At 45.8% G+C, this 18,044-nt stretch overlaps 2 protein-coding genes and 1 non-coding gene across 4 annotated transcripts in view; all 3 read right to left on the bottom strand.

Moving 5' to 3' along the window:
• Positions 1-1,845: 1,845 nt before the first annotated feature.
• Positions 1,846-6,219, bottom strand: Rpl39 (ribosomal protein L39). Its single transcript, XM_057758912.1, has 3 exons — positions 5,892-6,219; positions 4,597-4,700; positions 1,846-2,043 (listed from the first exon to the last, which is right to left on the bottom strand). Exons 1-3 carry the CDS (start codon positions 5,892-5,894, stop codon positions 1,995-1,997), a joined length of 156 nt encoding a protein of 51 aa, XP_057614895.1. The 5' UTR covers positions 5,895-6,219; the 3' UTR covers positions 1,846-1,994.
• Positions 3,050-3,180, bottom strand: LOC130868725 (small nucleolar RNA SNORA69). The gene has a single exon (XR_009056543.1). It is a non-coding gene; the product is annotated as a small nucleolar RNA SNORA69 (small nucleolar RNA).
• Positions 6,220-6,415: 196 nt separating the features above from the next.
• Positions 6,416-18,044, bottom strand: part of Upf3b (UPF3B regulator of nonsense mediated mRNA decay) — a 30,653-nt gene continuing 19,024 nt past the window's right edge. For both annotated transcript variants that reach the window (XM_057759674.1, XM_057759675.1), the window contains 2 exons: positions 14,699-15,796; positions 6,416-6,539 (listed from right to left, as the gene is read on the bottom strand). In XM_057759674.1, coding sequence (XP_057615657.1) covers positions 15,647-15,796 — 150 coding nt within the window. In that variant the 3' untranslated portion in view covers positions 6,416-6,539; positions 14,699-15,646. The remainder of the gene's footprint in view (positions 6,540-14,698; positions 15,797-18,044) is intronic.

The raw sequence follows: 18,044 nt of genomic DNA, 5'->3' as shown, positions 1-18,044 counted from the left end.
ACCTGATGTGGGTGCTGGGGGCCAAACTGGTCCTTCAAAGTGTTCTTAAGCAATGAGCCATCTAACCCTGAAAATTTACATACATCAGATTGCTTAGTTTTTTCATGTGACTACCATAATTCTATCAAGTCTCTCTGCTGTGGATTTAAAAGAACTGCCATCCATGACAGCTTTGCTGTGCTAGAGAACCCAGGACTACACACATGCTCGGCCAGTGTTCTGAAGGAGTTAAGTGAGACATGAGCCAAAGATCTGGAGTTTCTAGGTCTCTGGGTTGCTTCAGGAGTTCAAGATGACCCTGGGATCAAAAAGAAAACAAAATAACCCCCATCAAAAACACTGCCACCACAACCACCAGGTATTTTACTGGCAGCTGTGTAAGTCAGGCAATGTCAAGAATAAGCACCTCTTGGGAGGCAGAGGCAGGTGGATCTCTGTGAGTTCGAGACCAGCCTGGTCTACAGAGCTAGTTCCAGGACAGGCTCCAAAACCACAGAGAAACCCTGTCTCGAAAAACAAAAAACAAAAAAAAAAAAGAATAAGCACCTCTAAGCAAACATCAACTTGAACCCAGCAGAGGTTGGTTCATTTATAAAAACCTCACACTTTGCTGGCCAATCTACCCTTTAGATAGATCCACTTAAGGGGCTCAGAACTGGCCTGCTGTCCTAAGTTGGACCTCTGGTATCCACAGGGTAGAAAATTCACTTCAAGTTGTTTGGACCCCCACATACTACACACCTTCAAACAAATGTAAATTCAAATGATTTTAGATACACAAATTTGAATTTTCAGATATTCCTTCCATGACTTTCAAGTGCTTAAAAATGCAGAAGCCTGGGATTGGCACTTGAGAGGCAGAAGCAGCTGGAGACCCTGACTAAAGAAAGGCTGTGGCACCTGTGATGCCACCACCTAGGTGGACTAAGATAGTCTGGGCTGTCTTGTGAGAGGAGAGCAGGCTGAAGCTTCTAGGATCCTTATCAAGCACCAAAAATTAGCCAACAGGATCTGGAAGAGATGGCTCAGCAGTGAGCACTAACTAGTTCTTACAGGGACCTGGTTTCAACTCTCTGCACCCACAATGTGGCTCGCAACCATTTGTAGTACTTTCATGCACATAAATCTATTATTTTAAAAAAAGGCCTACAGAGCAGCGGTTCTTAACCTCCCTAATGGTGTAAACCTCTGAACACAATTCACGTGATCCCAACAATAAAATTACTTTCATTGCTACTTCATAACAAACTGTTGTGAATCGTACTGTAAGTATCTGGTACGTGACCCTGTGAAAGAGTGGCTCAACCCCAGGCTAAGAACCGCTGCTAGAGGGCTGGGGAAGCAGTTCAGTTGCTAAGCATGTGTGCCTACATGAGACCCTGGGCTCCATCTCAAGCCTAAGTAATTAAAGCATACTATATACAAGTGGAGGCCTATTGAGATGGCTGTTAGTAAAGCCCCTGCTACGCAAAACTGGCTACCTGAATCCAAAACCTGGAACATACTTACAAGCTAAAGACAATTGTAAAGGATAACACTACGGGTTATACATGTGTGAACAGTCACAATCTTAACCAAGGTGCACGGTAACTTATGTGCATGGTTACTTGCCTACATACTCATCAAGTCAGCAGCGCCCACAGAGAGGCTCACCCTGAAGCTGGTGTAATATAATAGTGTGAGCTGTGGGTGCTAGGCTCCAGATCCAGGACTTCTGCAAGAGCATCAGTACTCAGCCTCTCTAGCTCCCAGGGAACAACTCTCCACGTGTACCACAGAAGCTTATCTTATAAGGTCTGGCAGGGGAAAAGGGAAATTCAGAACTCTACAAACCAGAACAGCAGTTCAAAAGGTTCTACATTTTATTACTGGAGAAACCACTCCCAACTTAAAGAGGATCAAGTCTCCAGGTTGAAAATGTTGAACTTCATCTTGTAACACTCATCAAGGATCACGATTCATCATAAATTGTCTTGTCATTCATTGTTGACTCCTTACAGACCCAGCTTCGTTCTCCTCCAGTGTCTTCTCTTGGAGTTGTACCTGCAGAGAATGAAGACATGAGTTACAAGGTGGTACGGTCATAATATAGCCGCTCATATTTAGCAGATTTGGCCTTTTAGGGAATAGGATAATTTAATAAGGAGCTTCCTAGAGAGAGTTCCAGGCCAGTCAGGCCTACATAGCCAAGACCATCTCCAAAATAAATGTTACACGAGTGCAGGGCCCTGGGTTTAGTCAACCATGTCAAGAATTGATGGGCTGGGGCAACCCAGTTTAAAAAAAGGGGGCAGGCCGGGCGTGGTGGCGCACGCCTTTAATCCCAGCACTCGGGAGGCAGAGGCAGGCGGATCTCTGTGAGTTCGAGACCAGCCTGGTCTACAGAGCTAGTTCCAGGACAGGCTCCAAAGCCACAGAGAAACCCTGGCTCGAAAAACTAAAAGAAAAAAATAAAATGAAAAGAAAAAAACAAAAGGGGCTCGGAGATTAAGATCACTGATTGCTCTTCCAGAGGTCCTGAGTTCAAAAAAAAAAAAAAAAAAAAAGCAAAAAAAAGGGGGCAGGACACAGCAGTGACACCCCTTTAATTCCAGGCCGGACTACAAAAAAACCGTCAAGTCAAACCAAGAGGATTCAAAGCAGAACAAGCTTTGCCAACCCTACCTTCTCTCGGGACGCCCAGGTAGGAGGGTTGAAAATCCAAAGCCCATATGGGTTGGACAGCTGAGTGCAAGGGCAGGAGATCTACTGAGACCCTGCCTTAAACCAAGCATTGGGGAAACGCCAGGTCCAATGCCCGCATTGCGGTGCAGGGTCAGATTAAGTAAAAAAGCTTTCTCCCCAAAGCCCCTTCCTTTTGATTCACAGATCTAGACAGGGTAGATGCAGACAGTTGAACCCCTTCCTATGGACCACACAGAAAGGCTCCTGCAAAGGCCAACAAGATGGCTCCTTGGGGGAAGGCGGCTACCATGCAAACCTGGCAACCAGAATTCACCCCCAGAACTCATTCAGGTAAGAGAAAGCACCTCCCAAATTGCACATAATTTGCTGTTCGTGTCAACATGTCACGATTTTGCTCCCAGTAAGGTAAAATCAGAACAGTCAACACGACTTTTCTTTCAGCAGGATAATGGCAGCACTCCCACAAGATGAAGCACTGCAATTGCGACCTGCTTTAAATGGTTAAAGCTTGGGAGAGTGGCTGGGGGTTACAGTCCCATGCTGAGAACTTGCTGAGTAGAGCATGCAGGTGGCCCTCAGTCAAAATCATAGCACCCATAAATGTGAGCCAGAAATAGAGAACTCCGTGCGTTAGGGTATATAATTCACCCAACAAAACATTCACAACTCTAGGACATATAGCTAACCCACATATCAACTAGCAGTCCCTACTCTCATCAGCCAGGGCTCCAGGAAACAGGCTCATGTATTTACAGTATGCGTTGGCTCACACCTGTAATCTCAGCACTTGAGAGGTAGAAGAGGATGGCTAGCTCAGGCTACACAAGACTGCCGCAAAAAGCAAAACACATCCCACCAGCAAACGAACAGCTTGCCCAGAACCTTAAAGCTCTCCTTAGCATTACATGGGGGCAAGACTATAGGTCTGAAAGCCCAGTCCTGACTGTGAAATCTCTAAATACATGTACGTGTATTTAAAAAAGGCAGCACCTACCATATCTATTAACTAGAGTGTAAGGCCAGACAGAGTGGCGAGCTGACTTCCAAGTTCAGCAGAACCACAGGCAGTCTGGACTATGGAGACCCTGTCTGAGCACAACCCACCAAACCAGTAGCCAGGCGAGATAGCTCGGAAAAGTCCTCACTGTCAAGGTTGAAGAATTGAATTCAGTCGCTAGAACCCACGTGGTCAAAGAGGACCAACTCACACAAAACAGCCTCTGACCACATGTGGGCATGCACCCCCCACACAAATGACTAAAGCAATACACATGAACTATCAGAACTGTTGCCGGCTGCCTGGCAAACTGTCAGGACTTCGCATGCCTATTTCTCCTGCCTCCAAGCCTTCAGACTGAACTCACTAAGTAAGGCACTTCCCTTGCCTGTGGGAGCCCTCAGTTCTTCTGAAGCTGCCAATTCAAAGGTTTCCCACCTGGAAAGTCAATCTCCTCAAGCTTTCATAGGGAAATTAGCAAGGAACTAAGAAACAACTGCCCCCAAAGCCTAGCTGTGACTGCAGAAACAAAACATTTGCAAAAGGTTTGTGGGAGGGATTTCTGGGGCTCTCTATGAGGTTAAGTAAGCAAAGCCACTTCCTTGGAGCCCAATGACCTAAGATGGATTCCCAGGATCCACGTGGTGAATGGAGGATTCCTGAAAGCTGGCCCCAGGCACGCGCACCTTAGTATTCAGGTCTGTTTTGGCCTGACCTTGGTCTTCAGCCTGTAGCCACTAAGAGCACCACCTGTGTGCACTCAGGGCATCTTTCTCTCGTGCACCCCCCCCCCCCCCCCGCCACACACACACAAAAGGAGCCGCAGCACGGTAAGCAGAGAACAGCTGTCCCGGCGTGTTACCTTCCAACTACGAGTCCACACACCCCAAATCATGGAAGAGCAAGGGCTTTACCTGATTTTGTTGCCAGTTTTCATCCGAATCCACTGAGGAATAGGGCGATTTTGCTTTTGTTTCTTAGCCAGGAATCGCTTGATTCTGAAAGTCTTGTGAGAAGACTACGAGGAGATACAGTTTAGTGACCCCAGCGCTTACTCGTGTGATTCAGTCCCAATTTCCCTCACTCTATCACCTGGCCTGCGAAATATACACCCGGGGAAATCTCCCCAACACCAAACTGTGTAGTCCTCTGAACCTCATTATTTCCCTCAAGTCAGAGTTCATGGCTTAAACTCAACTGTCTTAGATCAAGAGTGATTACAGAGTCAGGTTTTTTTTTGATTTTTCGAGACAGGGCTTCTCTGTAGCTTTGGAGCCTGTTCTGGAACTCACTGGCCTCGAACTCAGAGATCTACCTGTCTCTGCCTCCCAAATGCTGGGATTAAAGGTGTGCGCCACCACCGCCCGGCTACAGCGTCAGGTTTTAAGCCCATGCTCGAAAATCGTGCTAATTTACTATTTATCCTGCTGTGCTTCAAATGACAAACATAGAATAATAGCTAAGGTACGAGGAACTAATTTACTGCAACTAAGATGGCGTTAGGTCAATCCCGCCCAGTCATTTAAATCAGTAAGTCTAGGCGCTCTACTTTTGAAAACAGTATTCTCTACTTTCAAGGAACGCTGTCCGGGTAATCTAGATTATGCAGCACTCGCCGCTCAGTAGGCATTGAAAAGGCAGTGTGTACTCCTCCTGAACCACTGTAAAAGTTCTAGACTTTCCTGAATAAATGCAGCTACGAATCCCACTTTGAACCGGGACGCCAATAAACAATTTATCAGTAGGCAACGACTGGTGTGCTGTTAGCAGACGCTTCCACGGAGTGATGAAGAGCTTCCAAAGGCTCTCGTTAAGTCCCATTAACCCTTACTGCGGACAGCTGCCTGTCAAGCCCCCACTCTGATCTGCGCTCTCTGTGCACGCCAAGGCAAGGCTAGCGTTCAATCAGCCGCAATCAACCCTCTCCTTTTGCCCAAAATCGTCGGCTCGAAGCTAAGAGAAGCAAGAACACTCAACTGCGCGCCAGACTGCACGATGAACAGCCCGACACTGTGGGGGAGAAATGGGCTTGCTAATTTTATGATGCGTCCGCGATCCGAGCGATGGCCAAACTAACTCCCACAAAAAAAAGCTCCCAAAGCAGAAAATGCACCCGCCCCTCGATGCTGTGCAATCCCATCGTAAAGTCATGGCAGCCTGCGGTCTCAGGGAAGCTGCCTAGTAAAGGGATGGCAACCGATAATCTTACCATGGCGAGAAGCCTAGGCGGGCAGGTGGCGCACGATGGCGAAGGAAAGGCGAAGAGAAGGCTCCGACCGGAAAAACGCGATTAGAAGACGCAGCTAGAGGTGGAGCTTAGGCGGTGACGCCACCCGTCTCATCTATCCCCGCCTCCGCGCTCCCATGGGGCCGTGAGAACGCGCGCGGGAATTACACGAAACATAATTCTCAGGCCTCCCCTTCAGTGGCTGTGTTCTCCTAGGCCACCGTCAGGGTCCTGGGGGCACTCCTTTCGTGGCGGGGGTAGGTGGCCTTTAAGAGGTGCCGAAGTAAAAGCCTTTAGCAAAATTCGGGAAACGGAGTGGGCGAGGCCAACGCTGAGGAGGGCGGGGAAAGGGCTGCCGTCATTTTCGAGCGCCGCTACTTCCGCCCTTCTTTGGGAGGAAGCTTAACGTGAGGGGCGGGGCTTGGGTGTGTGCCTTTAGGGTGATGGGCGGCGGGCATATGGGAAGAGGGAGGGAGTGATCGCTCCGCGGTTCTGTAAGTTCGTACCAAGCAGCTGTGTCAGGCGCCTCCCGGGCGCCTGTAACTCCAGCTCCAGGGAAAAAGATGCCTCTGGCTTCCACAGGCGCCTGCATTCACGATTTACGTAGAAACACTGACACAACCAGAAGAACTAAAAAAAAAAAAAAAAAAAAATTAATTGAATAAAGACATATACGGGGCCCAGGGAAATGGTTAGTGGATAAAAGCACTAACCACACTAACCATGGGGCTGGAGAGATGGCTCAGCGGTTATGAACACTGGTTGCTCTTCCAGAAGTCCTGAGTTCAATTCCCAGCACCCACGTGGCGGCTCATGATCATCTACAACGGTATCTGATGCCCTCTCCCGGCACGCAGGTGTACATGCAGAGCACTCATTAATAAAATTAAATAATTAAAAAAAGAAAAATACTAGCCCTGCAACCTTGACAACTCAGTCCTGAAACGCGAAAGCACGGGCCACGGTGGTCAACACCTTTAACCTATCACGAGGGAGGCAAAAAGCAGGAGTGTCTCTGTGAGTTCAAGGCCAGCCTGGGTCTACACAGCCAACTCCGGGACAGCCAAGACTACTTCAGAGAAATAATGAGGTTCAGAGGACTCCACGTTTCGGTGTTGGGGAGATTTTCCCGAGTGTATATTTCGCAGGCCAGGTGGTAGAGTGAGGGAAATTGGGACTGAATCACACGAGTAAGCTCTGGGGTCACTAAACGGCTTGCATCTCCTCGTAGTCTTCTCACAAGACTTTCAGAATAGAGACCTGTCTCAAAGAATAGAAAGTTGGCCGGGCTGTGGTGGCCCACGCCTTTAATCCCAGCACTTGGGAGGCAGAGGTAGGCAGATCTCTGAGTTTGAGGCCAGCCTGGTCTACAGAGTGAGTTCCAGGACAGGCTCCAAAGCTACAGAGAAACCCTGTCTTGAAAAAGCAAAAAAAAAAACAACCTTGGATGCAGTGATCTGAATATGTAACCCTGAACATCCCTCCAGCACAGTAGGTAGTGGACACCTGGAAGATTGAGGGCCAGCTAGCCTGGAGCACTCAACACAGCAACAGAAACAAGAGAAGTCCTGCCTCAAAAAGGTGGAAAGCATGAACCTCCACACAGGTTCTATGTAAATAAAACAGAAGGGCATAGGTGTGTATACCTATGATGCTTAAGAGGCAGAGGCAGGAGGATGGTGAGCTGTGAACCAGCCTAGGTTATATATAAGACCTTATTTTAAGAAATATTACTATATAACAAAACTGAAAAGTAAAGATACTATCTGTGGATATCACAAAAAGTTAAAGATTTCTTTTGTCAGTGCTAAGTTATTCTCAAAACTACCTTGTGTATGTCTTCTGGGGAAGGGGACCAGTTCTTGATGTGCAAGGCCTGAGTACTTCATAAACATCCACGCCATCCTTCACTACCTCACTAATACCCAGCACACACTGCCTTCAGCTCTGAAGTTTCTCCTAGTTCCTTTAGCTTCAATTCTCCCAGCGGAGCAGCTAGCTTGTCATGGCCATAAGCAATGCGAGACAGCTGCATGCATTATCAGCGCCAACAAAGAGCAAAGGCTCAGAGGTGATAGTTTCTGCAGATCAACACTCAAAACACAAGTGGTGTTACCTATACAGTCACTATCAGATAGCTTTTGTTGTTTCTCGAGACAGGGTTTCTCTGTAGCTTTGAAGCCTGTCCTGGAACTCACTGTGTAGACTCACAGAGATCTGCCTGGCTCTGCCTCCCAAGTGCTGAGAGGAAAGGCGTGTGCCTCCACCACCTGGCATCAAGTACAAAGTATCGACTTTGCACAGGGATTGGCTGTCTCGATGATGTAATAGGCAAATCTTATCTCTAAGTTTCTAAACAATGCCAGAGAAAGGCTTAGCAAAGAGATTCTTGCTCTTCTTTTCCCATCTGCAAAAGAATAACAAAAGAGAAAAGAAAAAGAACATAGGTCCATAGTAGGGCCATAGTAACAGCAATAAGGAGGCTGAAGCAGGAAGAGTCCTATGATTCAAAGCCAACCTGGGATACATAGCAAATTCCAGGCCTGGAATTTGAGATAGGTTTCTTTGAGATAGGTTTCTTTGAAGCTTTTGGAGCCTGTCCTGGCACTCACTCTGTAGATCAGGCTGGCCTCGAACTCACAGAGATCCACCTGTCTCTGCCTTTCAAATGCTGGGATTAAAGGCGCGTGCCACTGCCGCATGGCTTCTTCTCAGATTCTAATTAAATGATTCCGGAGCTTCAGAAACAAACAAGCAGGGTGTAGTTAGTTGCCCACACTTTTAATCCCAGAAGTTGTGAAAAAAGCAGAGGCAGATGGATCTCTAAATTCGAGGCTACCCTGATCTACAAATCAAATTCCAGAATAGCCAGGGCTGTACAGAAAAACCCTGTCTTGAAAAACCAAAACCAGGCCGGGCGGTGGTGGCGCACACCTTTAATCCCAGCACTCGGGAGGCAGAAACAGGCGGATCTCTGTGAGTTCGAGTCCAGCCTGATCTATAAGAGCTAGTTCCATAGTTCCAGGACAGGCTCCAAAGCTATGGAGAAACCCTGTCTTGAAAAACCAAAAAAAGCCGGGCGGTGGTGGCGCACGCCTTTAATCCCAGCACTCGGGAGGCAGAGGCAGGCGGATCTCTGTGAGTTCGAGACCAGCCTGGTCTACAAGAGCTAGTTCCAGGACAGGCTCCAAAACCACAGAGAAACCCTGTCTCGAAAAACAAACAAAAAAACAAAAAAACGAAAAAAAAAATAAAAGAAAAACCAGCCGGGTGGAGCACGCCTTTAATCCCAGCACTTGGGAGGCAGAGGCAGGCGGATCTCTGTGAGTTCGAGACCAGCCTGGTCTACAAGAGCTAGTTCCAGGACAGACTCCACAGAGAAACCCTGTCTCGAAAAAGCAAATAAAGAAGAAGAAAAAGAAAAACCAAAACCAGCACTAGAGAGATGGCTCAGAGGTTAAGAATACTGGCTGCTCTTCCAGAGGTCCCAAGTTCATACAGGCAGAACACTGTATACAGAATAAATAAAAAAGCAAAACCAAAACCAACCAACCAATCAAAAAAGATTCAGGTGCCCTGAGTCTTCTCCATTCTGTCTTTAATTCCAAAGAAACCAGGAACTGAGCACAGGTGAGGGTTTGGATTTTATCACCAGCACCATACAAATTCAAAACAATTAGCCATAAAAAATTAAATCTGTGCCTAAAGAAAAAGACCCAAAATGGAATGAACTTTTTTTTTTTTTGGTTTTTAGTTTTAGGGTTTCTCTGTGTGTCCCTGGCTGTCCTGGAATTAGCTCTGTAGACCAGGGTAGCCTCAAACTTACAGAGGTACACTTGCCTCTGCTTCTCTAGTCCTGGGATTAAAGGTGTGTGCCACCACCACCTGGCTGGAATGACGCCTCCTCCCCACCCACACTCCCCTTTATAAGCTTACTTATTTGTATGTGTGCATGCATGGCTAAGGATGGAACCCAGGGTCTTATACGTGCTAGGAAAAGCACTCTACCATTGAGACATGCCCAGTTCTTATGAGTTTATTCTTTTTTTGTTGGTTTTTTGAGACAGGGTCTTTTTTAAAATATATATATATATATATAATGTATACAGTGTTCTGTCTGTATACTTGCTGGCCAGAAGAGGGCACCAGATCCCATTACAGATGGTTGTGAGATACCACGTGGTTGCTGGGAATTGAACTCAGGACCTTTGGAAGAGCAGGCAGTGCTCTTAACCTCTGAGCCATCTCTCCAGCCCCTTGAGACAGGGTCTTACAGTGTAGTTCAGGCTTTTTAAAAACTCACTATAGGGGCTAGAGAGATGGCTCAGAGGTTAAGAGCACTGCCTGCTCTTCCAAAGGTCCTGAGTTCAATTCCCAGCAACCACATGGTGGCTCACAACCATCTGAAATGAGATCTGATGCCCTCTTCTGGCTGCAGACACACAGACAGAATATTGTATACATAATAAATAAATAAATATTTTAAAAAAAAACTCACTATATAGCTCAGGTTGACCTTACATTTACAGCAATCCTTCTGCCTCAGCCCCTTGAGTACCAGCATTATAGACAATGTGCCATCATGCCTGGCTCCTATAAGTTTATTATTATAAATAATAAGAAATTATGATTTATGGCTGCAAGGTGGGACATGGCAGCACATGTCTTTAATCTCAGTACTCGGGAAGCAGAGACAGGCGAATCTGTGTGTTCGAGGCAAGCCTGATCTAGAGAGAGTTCCAGGATGGCGAGGACTGTATACAGAGACTTTGTCTCAATAAATAAATAAAAAAATAAAAGTGGTGGAGAGGGACAGTAAGGGGACAAACTGAAGTTTGACAAAAAAAAAGGGGGGGGTGGCAGTAAAATGGCTCAGTGGCTAAATCTGACAACTGAGAACCAATCCCCCAAAGCCCCAAAAGTTGCCCTCTGACCTCAACACATGCCATGCCATGTGCAAACAGCTCCACAAAATAAATACAATAAAAATTAAAGTTAGGGCTGGAGAAACAGCCCTGTGGCTAAGAGGCGGTACTATTATTTGGGAGGGGTCGGACCGGGTTGAGATAGGGCCTCTGTTCAGGCCCCTGGCTGTCCTGGAACTCAGGCTGGCCTTGAACTCACAGAAATCCACCTGTCTCCTGAGTGCTGGGACTCAAGGCCTGTGCGCCCTGCCCCCACCATCACCAGGCTCAATCTTCAGCTTAGAAAGTGAAAGAAAGGCAGCTCCGTGAAAACAACACTGGTTGCTAACACCAAACAATTGCTCAGAGGGAGGAGGGCTGGGCTCTGCCATGCTCTCAACCGGTCCATCCAGTTTAGGGGGTTTCCTCAGCCACACGTGGCAGCTTCCAGGCAGGAGAATCTCAGATCATCTGTCCTCTCACCGCCCCGCTCACATTGTAACCCCAGTTGTTCGTTCCACTGGTCTCTAGTCACTGACGTAGCTGAGTTACTCAAGGACAAGGACTTGGTTTTCTTTCCTTGTCCCTAGTGACTGGCACACAGTGAATAGGAAGTGAATAGAGAGAGAGGGGAAGAAATTTGAAGGGGCGGGGAAGAGGCCTTGCTTGACTCAGGCCAGGCAAGACCAGAGGGAGGTGCTGACGGGAAAACCACCCTGCGTTTACTCAGCTGCTTGCTAACCCGCCAGAGAGGAGGCAGGCGCTGCCAACTCATTACTGATGGTTGGGGAGTAGCCTTTTTCCCAAATTAAATAGTTGATACTGAATTAACTTCTTGAAAATTTTGAAAGGGGATAAATGATACTAATTTCTGCCTTCAGTACGCAAGGAAAGGCTTCAACCAAAAGAGAGGCTCACCATTCTGTTACCATAGAGAACGAAATAAAGGTAGACACGGGTTCACACCTGCAATCCCAGCACTCAGAAAGTCAAGGCACGAGGATTGACATCAATTTGAGGTCATCCTGTGCTACACAGCAGGGTCTAGGCTAGCCTCAGCTACAAACTAAGACTGTCTAAAACAACAATGCAAACATTCTTTTTTCCTCTGACCTCTACCTTCGCTTCTATTTTGGCTGCCTTTGCAAGAAAACTACATTATTGGTTATTCTCCTGGGTGTCCCTTCTCTTAGATGCCTAAATACTAAATTTTAGTGTTCCTTATATTAAAAATGATCATTTATCAACACCATTTGTCTGGTTTATTTCATGATAGACTTCTATAAAAAGCTATAAATGCTAACTGAATCTATTCTCAACCCAATGGCTTTCAAATGCCAGGCTATTAATAGTCTAGAAGCCACCACATTCTGCGGCTCTCAAGTATCATAATTGAGTTTTCTCTTCTCTTGCATTCAACCCTGCTGGCCACTCCCCTTTTCCTACTGCAGTCTGGAGTGTGAAGCCAAGGCCTTGCTTGCTCTAACACCAAGCTTTATTCACAGCCCTGTCTGCTACTACTTTTTTTTTTCATGTTTTGAGATAGGGTCTGGCCTGAAACTTAAGATGTAGCCAATAGTCTTGAACTCTCCATCTCCAAGTGCCGTGATTAGAGGTCTGTTCCTCTATATCCAGGGCCACTACTTCTTGAAACATCCTTTCAGATTAAGTAGCACCAGAATATTTGGCTTTTCTCCTACTCTGTGGTTACTTCTTGTCATCCTTATAGAAACATTTTTCTTTTATTGGTAGAATGTTAGAATTCTTTCAGCCTGGAATCCAGATCTATTGCTGTCCCTACTTCATTCTCTTTGGCTAGATGACAGAATCCATGTCTGTGGCTTCAATGACCATCTAAAATTAGATGAGTTCCTAGATGTTTCTCAAGTTCTAATCTCTTCTGACCCATTTGCCCCCATTTCTGCTCCCCACTTATCGGTCACTCTGCATTATGAGTTTCCCTCTGCCCAATTTCCTAATACCCAAGCACTGCCAAATCCAGTGACAACTTCATACTTCTGTTCCCTAACCTTTCTGAGGCAAGGGACACACTGAGCCACTCTCCTGAAATTTTCCCTTATTTGGAAGTACTCTCTCAGTTTTGGGTAATTGTCTTTCAATCATTTTTAGTGGCTCTTCTACCTGCTTCTTGGAACTGGCTTCTACAAGCTGAGAAAGGTGGATATGACCAAGATACACTGACATTGCATAGGGGGCTGGAGAGACGGTTTAGTGGTTAAGAGCACTTGCCACCACTACAGAGAACCTGGTTCAGCTCCCAGCACCTACACAGCAGTTTATAATGGCCAGTAATTCCAGTTTCAGGAGATCTGCTCTGCTGGCACCAGGTACTCATGTGGTGCACATAAATCCAGTCTGACACATAAATCAGTAAAATGTGTTTTTAAAAGATACATTGCATACAAGTATAAAATTGTCAAAGACTAAAACTATTTTTAATAAATGTGAAGAAATATAAAGCCACAAGCTAGCCTATGAGTAAATGGGCAATCAGTGCCACCTTAGGTGGAGCTGGCAGGAAGTCAAGCAGCAGCTCAAGAATGCTGTGCCCCACTACTCGTATGTCATGCAGTGGTAGGGGTGGGGGAGATCCCCCCCTCTACAGCCTGCAACAGATGAGAGAGCCCCCTTACCAGCTGCAGCACTCAGGAAAGTGGGCTCTGCCTCGCCTAGGCAGCACAGCAGAGTTGGCCAGGTATTTGGAGATAAGGGTGACCCAGCAAAGGGGAGCTGTCTCCATTACTCATCTGACATGTGGCAGCATGGGTGGAGGAGAGATGCACCCCCAAACCCCACTCATCAATGCCTGAGTCAGGTGGAGGAGCTGGCCATGGGGTCATAAGAGTGGGAGAGCTGTCCCTACACCTCACCAGCTGTAGCACTGGAAGGAGAGGCCACTGTACCTCACAGGGTAACACAGTGGAGCTGGCCCTGGTGGTGCAGGTGTGGAAGAGCAGACCCTGAGGGCCTGACAGGAGAACCGGCCCCACCCCTCCCTCATTGCCACACAGGACGACAGGGCCAGGACAGTACTGGAGAGCTCACCCTGGTGGTGAGGACAGGGCAGAACTGGTGGGGTGATCAACCCTGCAGCAGCCCAGGCCCAGAACCAGGGTTATGACTTTTGACTTCACTGGCCTCAACATCCACCCCATCTGTCTATCTGCAGGAGCACGTGAAGAAACCTGACCTGCAGATCCAAAGCTGTTGGATCTCCACAACACAGGATATCCAAAAGAGTCCTAGTGAGGGCCCTGATAGTGTAGCAGAAACCAGGAACCTCGAACCAGACCAAGGACTCTTTGCAACGAACACTTGGGAGTGAAGATGTATGGACAAAAGGATTTACTGTGTGACTCACTGTATCACACTACAGCTTCCATGATGAGATTTTTAAATTTTTTCCCTCTCTTAAATTTTGCTTTATTTTGGGGGGTACAGGGACAGAGGGTGGATGTGAAGGGACAGGGAAATGAATGGGATCAAGATACATGATGTAAAAGACACAGAGGAAAAAAAGAATGTTTGCATTGTTGTTTTAGACAGTCTTACTTTGTAGCTCAGGCTAGCCTAGACCCTGCTATGTAGCACAGGATGACCTCAAATTGATGTCAATCCTCGTGCCTTGACTTTCTGAGTGCTGGGATTGCAGGTGTGAACCCGTGTCTACCTTTATTTCGTTCTTTATGGTAACAGAATGGTGAGCCGTGATCTAACCTCTCTTTTGGTTGAAGCCTTTCCTTGCGTACTGAAGGCAGAAATTAGTATCATTTATCCCCTTTCAAAATTTTCAAGAAGTTAATTCAGTATCAACTATTTAATTTCTAAAAAGCAACAGCTACTTAATAAAGTTAATAAACTCACCTAGCTTCAGGCTGCAGAGGTTATAGCTGAGTGGCAGAATGAACACAGAGCATGCTTGAGTTCCCTCGTTCCGTCCCCAGTACCACCAGTAAGTCAGAACGTGAATAAGGAAATGTAGTTTCATACTTGAATGAAGTCAAAATTTATTGACTGTAATACAAAACAAGCTGAGACTGAAAGCTGCCATTTAACAGGAACAGATCTATCCGTGTAGTTTTCTTCCTGGAGAGGGTGTGCACTCAAGTCAAGACCTAAGATAGAACGAAGACTTAGATTGTCAGCAGCTAACCAAAGACTACACTACACTTTACCTATAAATAGGAAAAAACTGCTAAAGGCAAAACAAGACATTTACAATTTTTTTGATGCTAAGTTCACAGAAGTAAACAAAACAAGCTATAATTACAAAAACTTCAGACACAGAATATAGATGTAACATGACTATTTAAATCTTTTCCATCAGCCATAATCTCTCTTCCACTCTACTTGTGCTACGATTACATGCTTGTTGCTTCTACACTACAGAGTCAACAGTTATCACTAACAATGCAAAACAGACCCTGACAAGACTTCGTGTGCTTCTGCTCCACTCAAGCTAAGACACTCTAAGCCAGGATTAAGAACACCTGTTGATTTTAGCCCCTGCTCCGTTTTTCGCTTGTGTCAAAGTCCTTACTTTGCACTTACAATGTTCTTGCTACCGTCTTTGTCTGAGACATTAAAATTAACTTGTGAAAACTGCAAAAAACAATGAAATTGTACTTCCGATTCTGAGCCTGCAATCTTATTCCTGCTTAGACACACTACACTCCTCTGTAGTGCATCCTACCAGCACAGCGACCCTTTTCCTTGCTCTCTGTTCCTTTGCCCCGAAGGCACTTCTGGATAGCATAATACGTGCTCTTTGGCTGCCTGGACAGTCAGGACACCTATGGCCATTGAGTCTTCTCACTCCTCTCCTCCTTCTTTTCTATGGCTAATACCACTTTCCTGCTTTCTGTCCACTGGGGAATCTCCAGACTTGATGTTGTCATCAGGGGGACAGAGTCGATTTCGGCTTCGGGCTCCTGGTTGGTACAGCTGCATTGCTGGACGATCCTAAAACAAAGCAAAATATTCACGTTACAGAACTGTTACTCCTCTTTAACACGGGGGGAGGGAGGTTTCAGAGCCCTAAGTGATGCATTCATATACCCCCAAATCAAGTCATACCAGGTCAAAGACCTGAATGTGTGCTACGTAATAACTTCCCAATTCCTCTATCTGAAAAGCAACCTTTTTTTTTTTTTTGAAAGGAGGGATTGAAACAAGAGCCTTGTGCATGGTAGATAAGTGCTCCACTGAACTGAATTTTCAACTCTTTTTCTATTTATTCTGAGACAGGCTATCTCTAAGTTGCCCAGGCAGGCCTTGAACTTACTATCTTCTTGCCTCAGCCGTCCAAGTAGCTAGAACTACAGGCCATCAACATATACATATACATACATACCTACATACATGTGTGTGTGTGTGTGTGTGTGTGTATGTAGGTATGTCTGTATAGCTGCTGTCCCATTTTTATTTAAGACAGGGTTTCTCTGTGTAGCCCTGGCTGTCCTGGAACTCACTCTGTGGAGCAGGCTGATCTAAGACTCAGAATTCCATCTGCCTCTGCCTCCTTAGTTCTGGGGTTAAAGTTGGGTATGTGCCACCATACCCAACTTGCAGTCACTTAAGACTTAAAACAAAGCTGGGGTACTATTTTGAGAAATCTACTGCCTATTTTTAAAATAATAATATTTTTATTAATTCTTTGAGAATTTCATACATGCATATAATGTCTTTGCCTAACTTTTTTTTTTCTTCAAGACAGGGTTTCTCTGTAGTTTTGGAGCCTGTCTTGGAACTAGCTCTTGTAGACCAGGCTGGCCTTGAACTCACAGAGATCCACCTGCCTCTGCAACCCAAGTGCTGGGATTAAAGGCATTCACCACTATCACCTGGCTTTCTGTGCCCAACCTTTAAAGCTATCTCAGATTCAATAATTAGGTCTAATTTTTTTTTAAATGTCAAAACTACAACAATCAAGGGTGTGGTAGTTTGAATGTAATTGGCACCCATAAACTCATAGGGAGTGGCATTTATTAGGAGGTGTGACTTTCCTGGAGTAGGTGTGGCCTTGTTGAAGGGAGTTTGCCAATGTCAGGGCAGGGTTTAAGGTCTTATATATGTTCAAATTTAGGTACAGTCCACCATCCTAGCAGGTAGCACTTTAGAATCAGATTCCTCAGTAAGCCAACAAAATCACACACTTGGGCCCTTGATTCAAGTCCTTGTATCCTTTATGACCGTTATGACCCTAGAAAACTTCTAAGCCATGTTAAGAATTTAGCAAGTGGTGGACTGGGGATATGGCTCACATGACACAGTGCTTGTCTAGCATGTGTGAAGCCCCGAGTTCAATCAGAGCATAAATTGGGCACAGTGATACAAGTGCATAAGTGCAACACTTGGGAGGTAGAGGCAGGAAGATCAGAAGCTGGAGGTCATCCTTAGTTATAACTGATTTAGGGCCAGCCTGGGATCCAAGTCTCAAACAAAACAATAAGAAAACCAGACCGACACAAATAGTAATAAAGAATAAGAAAAACCAAAAAAGAATTGGGGTGTATGACTTAGTAGAATACAGACTTTGCATGCAAAAAATCTCTTACTCAAGGTCAAGGGGCTCCCTATCTCCTCAAAAAGAATTCAACAAAAAAATTATAAGCCTTCTTTGCTCTTTCTTCCTGATTTATGAAAGCTAACCCTAGAGTGTTATTCCTCTTCTGTATGTGGTACTGGGGACTAAACTCAGGCAAGTGCTCTAACACAAGCTATGACCCCAGTCCTAAAGCACTATTCCTAATTGAATAACTATAGCAACATATTTCACTGCTTTCACAAAATGAAATGTCAAAATACTTGACACCCCTGTATACTTTTTAAAGATATGGATAATGGGGCTTCTAGTGTGTAAAGATACAATGAATTTGGACATTAAGGATGAAGAGCTGCTAACAACAAGTTAGACTGCAGTGAAGATGTCTAAAGCAGACACTGGCTCACATCTGTAAATGCCAGCAGTTGAGAGGACAGGGCAAGAGGATCGTCTTGAGTTCAAGGCTGGCTGTCTTACACAGCAAAATGCTGTCTCAAAATCCAAGGAGTGGGGCTGGAGAGATGGCTCAGAGGTTAAGAGCATTGCATGCTCTTCCAAAGGTCCTGAGTTCAATTCCCAGCAACCACATGGTGGCTCACAACCATCTGTAATGAGGTCTGGCGCCCTCTTCTGACCTTCAGGCATACACGCAGAAAGAATATTGTA

The sequence above is a fragment of the Chionomys nivalis genome, chromosome X, assembly GCF_950005125.1.
Source record: "Chionomys nivalis chromosome X, mChiNiv1.1, whole genome shotgun sequence".
Taxonomy (NCBI): Eukaryota; Metazoa; Chordata; class Mammalia; order Rodentia; family Cricetidae; genus Chionomys; species Chionomys nivalis.
This window is presented reverse-complemented; position numbering and strand designations above follow the sequence as displayed.